The sequence below is a fragment of the Leucopleurus acutus genome (assembly GCF_964270905.1).
Source record: "Leucopleurus acutus genome assembly, chromosome: 13".
NCBI lineage: Eukaryota > Metazoa > Chordata > Mammalia > Artiodactyla > Delphinidae > Leucopleurus > Leucopleurus acutus.
The window spans coordinates 52,145,851-52,159,125 of NC_139155.1; the positions used below are offsets into that span (position 1 = coordinate 52,145,851).

The 13,275-nt window shown below is 36.7% G+C and overlaps 1 protein-coding gene across 2 annotated transcripts in view; it reads left to right on the plus strand.

Annotated features, from left to right (window-relative positions):
• The window catches only part of ABHD3 (abhydrolase domain containing 3, phospholipase), a gene marked incomplete at its 5' end in the record, with an annotated part of 38,041 nt that extends 25,479 nt beyond the window's left edge, over positions 1-12,562 (plus strand). Inside the window, 5 exons of one of the 2 annotated variants that reach the window (XM_082853331.1) lie at positions 1,404-1,516; positions 5,732-5,905; positions 7,890-7,938; positions 8,018-8,183; positions 11,807-12,562. In XM_082853331.1, the coding sequence (XP_082709457.1) occupies positions 1,404-1,516; positions 5,732-5,905; positions 7,890-7,938; positions 8,018-8,183; positions 11,807-11,985 (681 nt within the window). In that variant the 3' untranslated portion in view covers positions 11,986-12,562. The remainder of the gene's footprint in view (positions 1-1,403; positions 1,517-5,731; positions 5,906-7,889; positions 7,939-8,017; positions 8,184-11,806) is intronic. The other variant, XM_082853332.1, reaches the window with a different exon arrangement.
• Positions 12,563-13,275: the final 713 nt, after the last annotated feature.

A 13,275-nucleotide genomic window follows, 5' to 3' on the forward strand; every position in this document is an offset into this window, starting at 1 on the left:
AGATTTTACATTGAATTTGTGCCCCTCAAATGCATTTAATCACAAAGTATTTTTGGAAGTATCTCAGTTTCGTCACTTACTAGCTGTTCAGGAGTTTACAGGAGTTGCTTAACCTCTCTAAACTCAGTTTTCTATTAAAAACTCAGTTTCCTAAGTATAATAATAGGATCTTCCTCAGGGTTTTGTGGACACAAATTTAACCATTCAGTAAATGTTAGCCATTGTAAGTACCGTCAGGTTAACATTTGTCTTTTGGTGAGCTTTATATTTGCACATCTCAGAAAGATGGTAGTAGGCAATAGGAGTATTTTAGCCTTGAGTTTAGGTGGAGGCGTCAGTGAAAATTGTAATTTTCTCAGACTACTCATTAGTAATTGAATGGTGGGTGGCACATAACCTTCCAATCATAGTTTACTGGAATATTACAATCAGGGTGGTACACATAACTTGTTTCGGTATTTTTACTAGGGTAATAAAAGGGTTATCAGATTTCTCTCTTTGTTATTAAATTTCTGGTTATTTTATCTCACATATACTTTATTCATATATACACTCTCACATACATTGTACAGACAGGATTGCCCTCTGCTCCCAGATCTCAAATAAAGCATCTGTGAAGCTTTTCTGCTGGAAACAGAGCCCTTATTAATGAAATTCACATGAAAACCATTTGTTTTAATGCATTATGTATTGAGACATAATCAGCTTTACATATTTTAACATTTTAAGTGTCTGTTTTCAGTGTAGCACAGCTGGGGTTATATGGAAATATTATTGAAAAAGAAAATATTTAATTAATAAAGCACACTGGATGTTGCTTTATCTAGAGTGAAGGCAGTGCCAGAAAATCACACTCCTTCATTGGTAGACAGCACTCGAGATAGAGAAAACAGCTCCCCAGTAAGAAAGGAGTCACAATTTAAATTTTTTGTGGTATTGTTGGAAAGCCTTTTTTGGTTGCTTGATTGTGTTTTTTAATAAGAATTACTTTGGCTTTGGCTTTGTCAGGCCTAAGTTGTTGTTTTTTTCCTATAAAAAGGTGTGATTCTCCACTTTTTCTGCCTAAATTGACTCTGTTCTTGTTTAGTTAGAGACACATTTGAGTAGAGTACTGCATATCTGTTTAATTTGAGGTATTTGTATTGGTCTTGCCCCATTTTCGTCCAGGCTTTCTTGCATGATCAGAGTCTTTTGTTAGTGCCATCTCAAATAACACTGACCCTAAATGGCATATATGTGTACTGCAAGACAGGAAAATGATAAATTATTATGACTCATAGTATGTGCAAACAAAGGTCATTTTCTCGTATTTATGACTTCTTGCTCTTTTTTACAATTCTGCATTATACAAATGATGAACCTCCTGATTATAATTTTTGTGCTTTACCTGTCATTGCTTGCAGACGCCAAGGACTTACTGTTGTGCGAACACTGAAGACTTGGAGACGGTCATTCAGCATGTTCACAGTCTGTACCCTTCTGCTCCATTCCTGGCAGCAGGAGTTTCAATGGGAGGGTAAGGTTTTTCCTTTCTAAAATGTCCAAAAGGGAAGTGGTGCTAGAGACTGCCTCTTTCAGACGACTGTAAGCTGCATGGGCATTTAAATGTTTGATTATTTTTATCATATTTCTCCACATGTGGCTGAATGGATGAAGGAATTAATTCAGGTAAATTTTAATATTTTCCTTGACTACTGGTCTCTGTGGTGAGAAGTATACAAGTACCTCCTCGGGGTGCTTGGGGTTTTGTGAGCCCGAAGGCTTGTCCGAACCCCATGGAGTTGATTTCTATCACTGGGTGGCAGCCACGTTGACCTTCAGATTCCCTGATGTATTCCCAGCCATCACTGCCACCGTGTTCTCCAGGACCATTCAGGAAGCTGAACTTGTACCATGACTTTCATCACTCCAGTTGTAGAAATAATTATTATTGCTCTCTCCAACTGAAGGGGCCTTCAAAACAGTTTTTCCCCAGGTGGTGTTTTTCTTGTTTGTTTTGTCTTGTTTAGTTTTGTTGCTGGGCAAATGGACCTTCCCTAGAATGCTCTCCTAGAAACTGTGAAATGCTGTTTGTAACCCCCTACTCCAGCTGCTATTTTAAGCAAATGAATATTTTAATTGGTGCTGCTTGCATAGGGGCTTTTTTGGACTTTCTATGCCATGTATATATTTATATTTTATATTTACATACTTAGGCTAATTGTTTAATCTTTTTGTTGTAGTAATAGTGAGCTTAATACAATCCAAAATTTTTATTATATGGCATTTTGCTATGCTTAGATTACCTAAAGCATTGTCCAAAATCAACAAACACATGGGATAGAAAATGCTATATTTTTCTTAATTTTGTAATTGATTTATCTGTCATTTCAGTTTTTAGAACATTTTAGGAGCATGTTTACTTGAAAATGAACAACTTTACAAATGATAGGCTCTAAAAAATCGGCTCTAACAACAGCTTTTTAGATTCTGATAAACATAAAACTAAGAAGAAAAGAATACGTTTCTTACATTAGCATGGAAGGTCTGACTTGACCTACTAAAGGAAGAAATCTGAATCACCGCAGAAAACCCAGGCAGAATCTGTGAATTGTGCTTAAAGGAAAGGATTTCACTTCTCTTTCCTTTGCCCCATAATGAGAACCTTAAAGGACAAGGTGCCCAGCTGAACTTTCTTTCTTTAATCATATAAATTCTTTACTTTTTTAAAAGCCAGACCTTATATAAACAGGCCCAGATTCTCTGTTCAGAGGTTCCTGGGAAATGCCTATTCTTGTCGAACTGAAGCCTCAGTGCGAACTTGACCGTTAGCCTCTGCAGCTTGTTGAATATTAATGTCTTGTAAATTGTTCAAAGGAAGTACCCCTTCTAGTTGCCTAGCACTGTGACATGTTCCCAAGTGGGTTTACTACTCGGGGATGTGTTTTACAGCTTGACACATTTTTCTTTTTGGAGATGTAGCAGACAGAAGCGTCTGTCAAAGATCCTTATGCCCAGGCTGGGTAATCTCCAAGCCTGTGATGCCTGGGGCCAAGTAAGGGTTTTGAGACAGAACTAAGTCTAGCCAAGGAATCCATGCTGCTCTAGACTCAGTCTGATTCCAATCTCCCAATGAGTTGGTAAACTAGCTTCAAAAATGTATAGAAATTCCAAAAAAAAAAAAAATGTATAGAAATTCCCAAATATATATAAAAGTAAGAAGAGTATAATGACGCCTCATATATACTCATCACCCAGCTTCAATAACTATCAACTCAAGGATAATCTTGTCAGTAGTACCACCCCCCACATTCCCTCTCAACTCTGATTATTTTAAAATAAATTTTAGACATCATTTATAAAGATTTCTGTAGGTATCTCTAACAGGTAGAGTCTCTTAAACAACAACCCATCACAATACTTGATTACATTTGAACAAAACTAACAATAAGGGGCTTCCCTGGTGGTGCTAGTGGTTGAGAGTCCGCCTGCCGATGCAGGGGACTCGGGTTCGTGCCCCGGTCCGGGAAGATCCCACATGCCGCGGAGCGGCTGGGCCCGTGAGCCATGGCCGCTGAGCCTGCGCGTCCGGAGCCTGTGCTCTGCAGCGGGAGAGGCCACAACAGTGAGAGGCCCGTGTACCGCAAGAAAACAAACAAACAAACAAAAAAAACTAACAATAATTCCTAAATATCATCAAATATTCAGTCAGTATTTCATTTCCCCATCAGTCTGTTGGCTGGTTTTTACAGTTTGTTTGAGGCAGCAGACAGCTAAAGTCCACATATTGAGATTGATATGTCTCTTAAATCTCTTAATCCATGGGTTATCTTTTCTCTCTCTCTCTCTCTCTTTTTTTTTTTTTGTGTGAAAATGGAGTCTTTTTCTTGCCAAAGTAAGACAGCTTTTTGGGGGGTAATGTCTTGACATTATTTTGCTCCTGAGTAATAACTAAGAAGCATCCCCACCTACTCGGTCATAGCTATTCCTGGTCCTTCCTACTCCTGAGGTTCACTTCCAACCCTTTCAATTTGCCTATTACATCAGACTCAGAAATCTCTGACCTCCAGCCAAAGAATAGGGCCACCAAAACTAGGACCCTAGAATGACCCTTTTGCAGGAGAGTAAGCATTATCTTCTAAATAGCTTAGTGAACCACAGTACTATAAACCAGCAATACAGTCATTAATGAAGAGTTGTTTTCAAGAACAAAATCTCCAGCCTGAGCTCTCAGCCCTGGGTCAGGAAATCACTGAAGTAGTTTCTGACACTACGGAAATGCTGAAGCTGTTGGCCTTTGGCAGTCTGTCTAACCTACAGTCACTCAGCCTACAGTTGGGATGAATTTTAAAACACCACATGGAGCCATGTGAATCTTTCTGCTGTGCTGTCATATTTTCAGTAAACCTTGGACAACAGCAACAAAAACAACAACAACAAAAACCATGAAATCTCCATTTTTAATCTAAAATCTCATCACATTCACTCTGTAAATGGATTTTTTTCCATGTGGGTTGTATAAAAAGAATTAGACAATTTTTACTCATTTGTCCTATTTCAGAACCTGGGCAATTAGAGAAATAAAGAATGGAAAATATGAGAAACAGAATTTAGGCTATCATCCTTTCTAGTTGGCAATGTCAAACTTAGATTTCTGACATTACTGCAGGTTAAACTCCATTCTTGTCCCTCTTACCAAAATAGAACTAGAGTAGAATCAGGAAAATTGATAAAATGAAAGGAAAATATGTGATAGGAGATAAGGACAAATAGCAAGAGGGAGTAGGGAGAGAAAACAAGTGACTTTAGGGGCCAACTGCTCTGCCACAATTCAGAAAGTCTAACTCTAGACGAGGGAGTCCTTACAAACTTTCTGTAGGGTACAAGGATGCAAAGGCAACCGGAATGGCCACCCAGAACAATTACTCAGAATCTCTGAAGGTGAGACCCAGACTTCGATAATAGTTTTAAAAACTCCACAGGTGATTCCAACATGCAGCCACATTTGAAAACCACTCCTTCTGTGATCTTTCATCTATGCCAAGCCTTGGCAAACCACAGCCTGGAGGCCAAATCTGGCCAGCTGTCTGTTTTTGTACAGTGCAAGAGCTAAGAGTGGTTATTATATTTTTTTAATGGTTGGAAAAATCAAAACTATTTCATGACATGTGAAAAGTATATGAAATTTCAATTTCAATATCCACATCTAATGTTTTATTGAAACATGGCCATATCCATTTATTCACGTATTGTCTATGGTTGCTTTCAAATTATAATCACAAGGTAGTTGCAACTGAGATTGTAGGGCCACCAAAGCCCAAAACATTTACTTTGTGATCCTCTATAGAAAAAGTTTGCCTGAAACACCCCCACGTATTAAATTAAACACTCAACTGAAGGCTGGGGCCCAGGGAATTGCAAATTTTTAATAAATCCCCAATGTCATTTTGAAAACAACAAAAAGAAAAACCACTCTTACAGTGGCTTTTTCTTATGTTTTACTTCATAGAAAGGTACACATGTAAGTAATAACTGTATGCTTTGTCCCATTCTGAATATAGCTGACTGCAAGATAAATAAATAGGTGAATGTAAGGAAAGAATAGAGATACTTGCATGGTTTTCCAAGATAAAGGACTTGGACACTGGTTTATATTTTTCTTCTCCATAGTTAAAGTCCACAATTAGAAATGGGATGTCTTGAGAGAGACAACAAATTCATCACTTGAGTTTTCTGTCTTTCCTCATTTTAGAATGCTGCTTTTAAATTACCTTGGCAAAATGGGGCCAAAAACTCCTTTGAAGGCAGCTGCAACTTTTTCAGTTGGTTGGAATACTTTTGCTTGCTCGGAGTCATTGGAGAAACCACTGAACTGGCTGCTTTTTAATTACTACTTGACAACTTGCCTCCAGTCTTCCATTAATAAGTGAGTCATCTTTAACACCTGATGTCTGCAAACTGTTTGGATTACGTGCCACAGTAAAATGTTTTCAAGCATAACATTGCTAATATATGTATATTTATGTTTGCATTATATGCATTTACTACTGCACCAAAATATTCTATTGTCAATATATACAAAAATAAAAAGATTTTAAGTATAAGCTAAAAATACAGATAAAAGCTCTGTTTTCTTTCTGTACCCCAGTGGATTACCTTGTACAACCTCTAGGCTCTGTGCCCCACTTGGAAGATCACCATTTCATCACTGTTCTAAATTATTCTAAAAGAATAAAAACATTAGACTCAAATGTGTTGAATAACATTATGGGCTATTTCCCTGGATTTTCTACTTGTTGCTAATCTTATTAGTACCTAATTCTCCCCTAGGTAGTAAGTAATGTATTAAGTGTTTTTAGAGACGAATAATATGATTTATAAGCATGTGTTATGAACATAGTATGTTTTAGTGGCTTAGGAGAATGCTTCTAAAATATGGATATTCTCAGCCCCTACAGTTCTTAACATTACCAAAATATTATCTTTGCATTAGTTTTTCTGAAATTGTTTAGGTATCTTCTAACAGTTAAACAGTGTGGCAACAAAGAACATGGGATGTTTCTGTTTATTTTTTGATAATTGTTACCATGCATTTTTAAGTGAATTGACAAATTTAAATATAAACTCTAACTAAAAAGTACAGTTAATTGCGCATAACTTAACTGAAAACCATAGTTACCCCGAAAGTTGACATTAGACACTGCATTAAACTTAACCTATTTTGGGGAGTTCTCTGGTGGCCTAGTGGTTAGGATTCTAGGCTTTCACTGCCGTGGCCCAGGTTCAATCCCTGGTCGGGGAACTGAGATCCCGCAAGCCATGTGGCATGGCCAAAAATTAAAAAAAAAAGAAAGAAAGAACAATATACATTCCTTAATTAAAAAGTACTTTATTAAAAAAAAAACTTAACCTATTTGTTACATTACAGATGTTGACTATAAAATACTGCTAAAAATACTACAGAATCGTATTTTTATTCATGGTCACTGAAATGGGGGACAGTAGCAAGAAAAAGGAAGAGAATGATTTGAATTAAAATATAGGTTATACAAGAAAAATAACCAACATTTAAAAATAAGTATACAACCTAGATGGGTGGGATGGGGGGCCGTGGGAGGGAGGTCCAAGAGGGAGAGGATATATGTATACATATAGCTGATTCACCTTGGTATACAGCAGAAACTAACATTGTAAAGCAATTATACTCCAATAAAAAAAATCTTTTTAAGTATACAAAAATATAAATTCTAATTTTCAATATAGCAATTTAAAAAATAAGATAAATCTTCAGTTGATTTACCCAGTTGAAAGCTTCTGGCTTAAGTGAGGCCTTTTTGGCCAAATTGGCTTAATAGCATTGGTGTGTAGGTACAATTTGTTATGAAACAACACTTTCATTTATTATTGTTATTTTGTTTATTATTACTGGTTCCTTCTTCCTCAATTAAGAAAAAGTACTTTTAGAAAATGTCTTCATGTACTTCGAATACTGTATGATATCACTTATGTGTAGAATCTAAAAATTACAACAAACTAGTGAATGGAACAAAAAAGAAGCAGACTCACAGAGAACGAACTAGTGGTTACCAGCGGGGAGAAGGAAGTGGGGGAGGGGCAATATAGAGGTAGGGGATTTTTTAAAAGGGGATATAATATAATAAAATCATGTATGTGAAACTTTTGAAAATTGTAAAGCACTATAGAATTTAAAGAATCATTCAATAAAAAAATAAACTTTACAAAAAGTCTTCAGGACAAATATCAATGTATTCCTGCCATGTCTAATTAAGTAAATATTTATTGAGTAACAACTTTATTCCGTGTTCTAAGTTACTTATCATTATGTATTTTAGGTATGTTTGAGATGGGAATGACCTTAATTTTTTACTTTTGAAATTCTTTTTTTCCAGGCACCGGCATATGTTTGTAAAACAAATTGACATGGATCATGTCATGAAGGTAGGAGAGAAACTTTATGTAATATGTTTATTTCCTTTTTTGATTCCAAGAATAAATATAATCGGTTTTTGTTTTTCAGGCTAAATCCATAAGAGAATTTGATAAGCGATTCACTTCAGTCATGTTTGGCTACCGAACAATTGACGATTATTATACTGATGCCAGTCCAAATCGTAGACTGAAATCAGTAGGGATTCCAGTGTTGTGTCTGAATTCTGTGGATGATGTTTTTTCACCCAGTCATGGTAAACTTAACATCTTTGTATACATTTTGACATGAATTAACTGTTTTAAAATATTTTAGGAAGGGCTTCCCTGGTGGTGCAGTGGTTGAGAGTCCGCCTGCCGATGTAGGGGACTCGGGTTCGTGCCCCGGTCCGGGAAGATCCCACATGCCGCGGAGCGGCTGGGCCCGTGAGCCATGGCCGCTGAGCCTGCGCGTCCGGAGCCTGGGCTCCGCGACGGGAGAGGCCACAGCAGCGAGAGGCCCACGTACCGCAAACAAAAAACCAAAAGAAATATATATATATATATATATATTTTTTTTTTTTTTAGGAAAATACAGTAATAAGAAACGTCAGTCATATAATGTTTTCTACTGTGATAAACAGGAAAAAAACCTTGATACTCATAATTTAGTATCTAAATGTCTCAGATCACTTTAAACGTCTTCATAGACCCTTATCTAGTCTACTGTGAGAGCCTCAGAACAAATTATGACTCAATATTTTGTTTGTTCTCATTTTTACAACTTTTCCTTCTTATAAAATAACTGTTCTTTGGACAGACTATGTTTACAGTATCTTTACCTCAAGAGTACATTGTCATCACTTGCCTTTTCTTCCTGAGGGTTTTTTTTTTTTTTAAGAGTAACTTCTACTGTTTTTATTTTTATTTATTTATTTTTGGCCACGCAGCTTGCGGGATCTTAGTTCCCTGACCAGGGATTGAACCCATGTCCCCTAGGAGGGGGGAAGAACGGAGTCTTAACCACTGGACTGCCAGGGAAGTCCCTTATTCCTGAGGTTCTTATACAGAAGGCTTTGGAGTTTTTTCCCCCTTTTAACCTAGAAGAGAGCTTGAGACTTTATTAATATGATGTCCTTGGATAACTCAATGAATGTAGCACATTCGGACTATAAGGTCATATTTGAAGGGAAAGTGTCTGTTTTCCCCCGGATACTATATAAAAGAAAATTATGCCCAAATTAACTTCCTTGTTCTCTTAATTCAAGAAATACGGAATTTTGTAACAAAGATATATGTGGATGTGTTCATACATTAAAGCAATATAAGACGCCTAGAAGTGATCATACTATTTTAAGGATAAGTAGACTTGACCTCTAATTTTTTTCTAATGAAATTTCATAAAGCTTTTTATAAAACTTTTTTTCCTTATTTCTCCCTTAAATACTTTTAAAACATTTTCCCCAAGTACTTCATTTTAAAAAATTATTTTGAGTACAAACACAGCACGTACGTATTGCAAAAATTTCAGAAAATCCCCAAAGTATGTTTTAAAAAAGTCACTTACCATCTTTTAGGGGATATCATTTTAATGTGTGATTTATGATTAAATCACAGGTAATTTTAGATGACTGGAACTTTTGGTCTTTGACCACAAATCAAAAAATTAAACTGTGAACTTTTTTTTTTTTTGGCCTCTGCGTGCAGCCTTGTGGGATTTTAGTTCCCCCACCAGGGATTGAACCCAGGCCCTCAGCAGTGAGAGCACGGAGTCCTAACCACTGGACAGCCAGGGAATTCCCTTAACTGTGAACTTTAATAATCAGTCGAATTACATGGAGATTGTTTAGCCTATTTTCATTGGGTGAAGGAAGTTCAGTATTTCTCTATTTTTATATTTCATGGACCCTTCTTCCACCAACAAAAATTTCCCAGCATTTAATTTGTCTTGACCCACTTGGTTGAAGTTTAAGCTCACTGTTTCTTATTCTTTCCCAGCCCTTAAAATCATTTTGCCACATTAAAGTAGTAGACAGTTGTCTGCATTCTGAGAGCACAGGCAGCCAGCATCTTTCACATGACTCAAATGGCCCAGCCTTTTGTTCTTCTGATATGACTGTAAACTATCAGTGTGTTAGAAATTCCTGACTGTATCCAGAGTGTGAAATTGGGGCTCTTAATAATTCCATTAGAGACAAATGAAGCACTCGTAATCTAAGCCCTTAGTGTAAGGTGAAAAAGGAAAAACATAAATAGTATCAGTCATTTCACCTGCCCCTTAAGCTCTAACACTTGATCCCAAGATAGATGTTCTGTTTTAGGTGTAGCTAGATAAGGATGTGAGTTCAGGACCCATTTAGGACAAGGACTTGACTTCCTAGGCCTTGATTTAGGTTCTCTAGGTTTATTCTTCAAGGAATGTAGTGAGAGGTCCAATTTATTTTTCTTTTTGCTGCGCCCTGCAGCTTGTGGGATCTTAGTTTCCCAGCCCTCGGCAGTGAAAGCACGGAGTCCTAACCACTGGATGGCCAGGGAATTCCCTGAGAGGTCCAATTTAAATCATCTAAACATGCAGTTTGGGCCCCTCAGCAGCTCTATCTTCAAAGGGTCTCAGTTGTCCTATAGTGTGTCAGCTTCCTTTCCTTCACTGGAAGGGTAGGGAGATCTTACCTTTAATGAACTCATTTACCCCTAAGACTCTACCCAAGATACGAAGGTCTAATTACTGGATCAACCATGTTATCTTAATTAGGGATTAGGGATGTAAGATTTAGCAGTATCTGAAATCAAAACACTTCTCATGCCACTTCGTGATCCATTATAGATCTTAAATCAAAAGGTTTCACTGTTTGAACTCTAAGCCTGAGGGGAGAATAAAAATAAAACAACTTTAACTCATGTCCTTTAAAGTTTTTACTCAGCATAATTTTGTAGAGCATTTGAAGAGACTGTCCTTACTGGAGGATTATTTAAATACAGCAATTATATTTTCAAAATAAAGTTTTTCTCTCTCCTGACTATAAACAGAAATTCAGAGAAGGAAAAAAATAAATAAAATAAAATAATCACCAGTGTTTTTTTTTTTTTTTTTTTTTTTGCGGTACGCGGGCCTCTCACTGTTATGGCCTCTCCCGCTGCGGAGCACAGGCTCCGGACTGATGCGCAGGCTCAGCGGCCATGGCTCAGGGGCCCAGCCGCTCCGCGGCATGTGGGATCTTCCCGGACCGGGGCACGAACCCGAGTCCCCTACATCGGCAGGCGGACTCTCAACCGCTGCGCCACCAGGGAAGCCCTCACCAGTGTTTTACCACCCAAAGATAAACACTGTTACCACTTGAAAGTATTATATGCCATTCTTTTTTGCTATCTATATGTTTTTAAAAATCATATGTATAATTTTGTATCCTTAATACAGCCACCAATTGGCCTCAGGAATCTAACTTCATGTAAAGTTAACCAAAGTCATACATAATGAATTTATAACTCTCACAAAGGTGATAAAATTAGTTTGGGTTTTTTTCTTGGTGTATTACCTAAGTGGAAATCTTATAACATAATGTAAGTATTCACCATTTCTTGAATTATTTAATTTCTCAAAACAAGACTGGGCCTATACTTTTGTGTTGTGATTGATTACTCGATTGATTCTTCCAAAATTGATGGTCCAGTATATAACTGTGAACATGAACTGTTATAAGAATATAGGTGGTTGATACAAATTAGTCAGACTTATTCCATTAGCCACACTCATTATGAATATTTATTTGTTTAATGATGTTTTGATTTATAATGATTGGAAATGATAAAGGCACATACTTTTCCTAACAAAAACTGTTAATAATTATATATTTTTCTCTCTCCTTCCCTTCTCTTATCCTCCCCCTGCCTATTTTTTGTCAAGCTATTCCAATAGAAACTGCTAAGCAAAACCCTAATGTTGCTTTGGTCCTTACTTCTTATGGAGGCCATATTGGTTTTCTGGAGGGAATCTGGCCAAGACAGTCCACTTACATGGATCGAGTCTTCAAGCAGTTTGTGCAGGCCATGGTTGAACACGGACATGAACTCTCTGGCATGTAGTTCTTCAGGTGCATTTTGTCTAAACCACCGTATAAAGGCAGCTCAGCTTACTGCACAAATCTTAATTACTGTATATAAAGCAAATTAGCCAGCAGGTGGTGAAGAGGTCCAGAATGACATGCAAAAACTACTTTTTGGAGTAACAAAACAACTTTGTAGCAAGAAATAAAATATAGATTTAGACTGTAACTTATGTAGATTTTATTTTTACTATGCCTTACCAAGTATGACCTTAAATAAAGTAGTACAAACATGGAATTGCACTTAACCAAAACTATTGTGTAAAAAGATTTTAATTCCTCAGGGTTTTAATTTGGGCTAGTATTATTTTAGATAATTTATTTTAGGTGATTTATGGTACTTTAATAATTGTAATAGGACTTGACTTTATTTATTTGAATGTAAGTTATAAGTTGGCACATTCATAAGGGTATTTATACCTAATGATGGTAACATGAAAACTGAAATAAGATAAAATACAATGTGCTAAATCTTTTATGTATTTTAACTTTAAAAGGCAAATGCAACAAATGTTAGACTTCTATACATGTTCTTTTACTCTAATAATATTAAATTAAGGCTGACTTATGTTTTATAATGATTATAGTTCACATGCTTATTTTTTAAATAGTGTATGTGCATACTTATATATTATTATATTAAATTCTACCATTTTAAATTTTTCTTTGTGAGATTTTATCCACAAAAAAGTAATCCCTAGAGTAATTTGTGATTTCATAAATGCATTAGTAAGAAATATTAAAACTGTATTGTTTCAGTTTCCAGAATATTGGGCTCCCACCGTTCGTACCAATTAAAAATACTTTCAGCTACAGGAAACCCATCTAACAGTGATTTAGGAATAACAATATTTAATTATCTTGCATCACAAGAAGTCTCCATGTAAGCAGTCTCCAGATGTAGGTGTTTGTCATTTATCAGTGTCATCAAAGATGCAGGCTCTTTCTGTTGCCACATCCCTAGCAGGCAGGGTAGCCAGTTATCTCCTAGACACACGATGGCTGCTGCAGCTCAGGCATCACATTTGTATTCAGAGAAGAAAAAGGCAGAAGGAGTGGGGCCAGACACATCTGCCCTTTTGGGAAAGTGAAAGCTTTCTCAGAAGACTTGCACTTATATCTATTGGCCAGACCTGTGTCACATGGTTTTGTTACACGTTTTGTTACAGACCCTACCCAGTCGGTCCCTAACAAGGGACCTTCTGCATGGTCTCTTTTGAGCCAACAGCAGAAATAGAGACACAAATGGAGAGAACAAACATATGGCCAC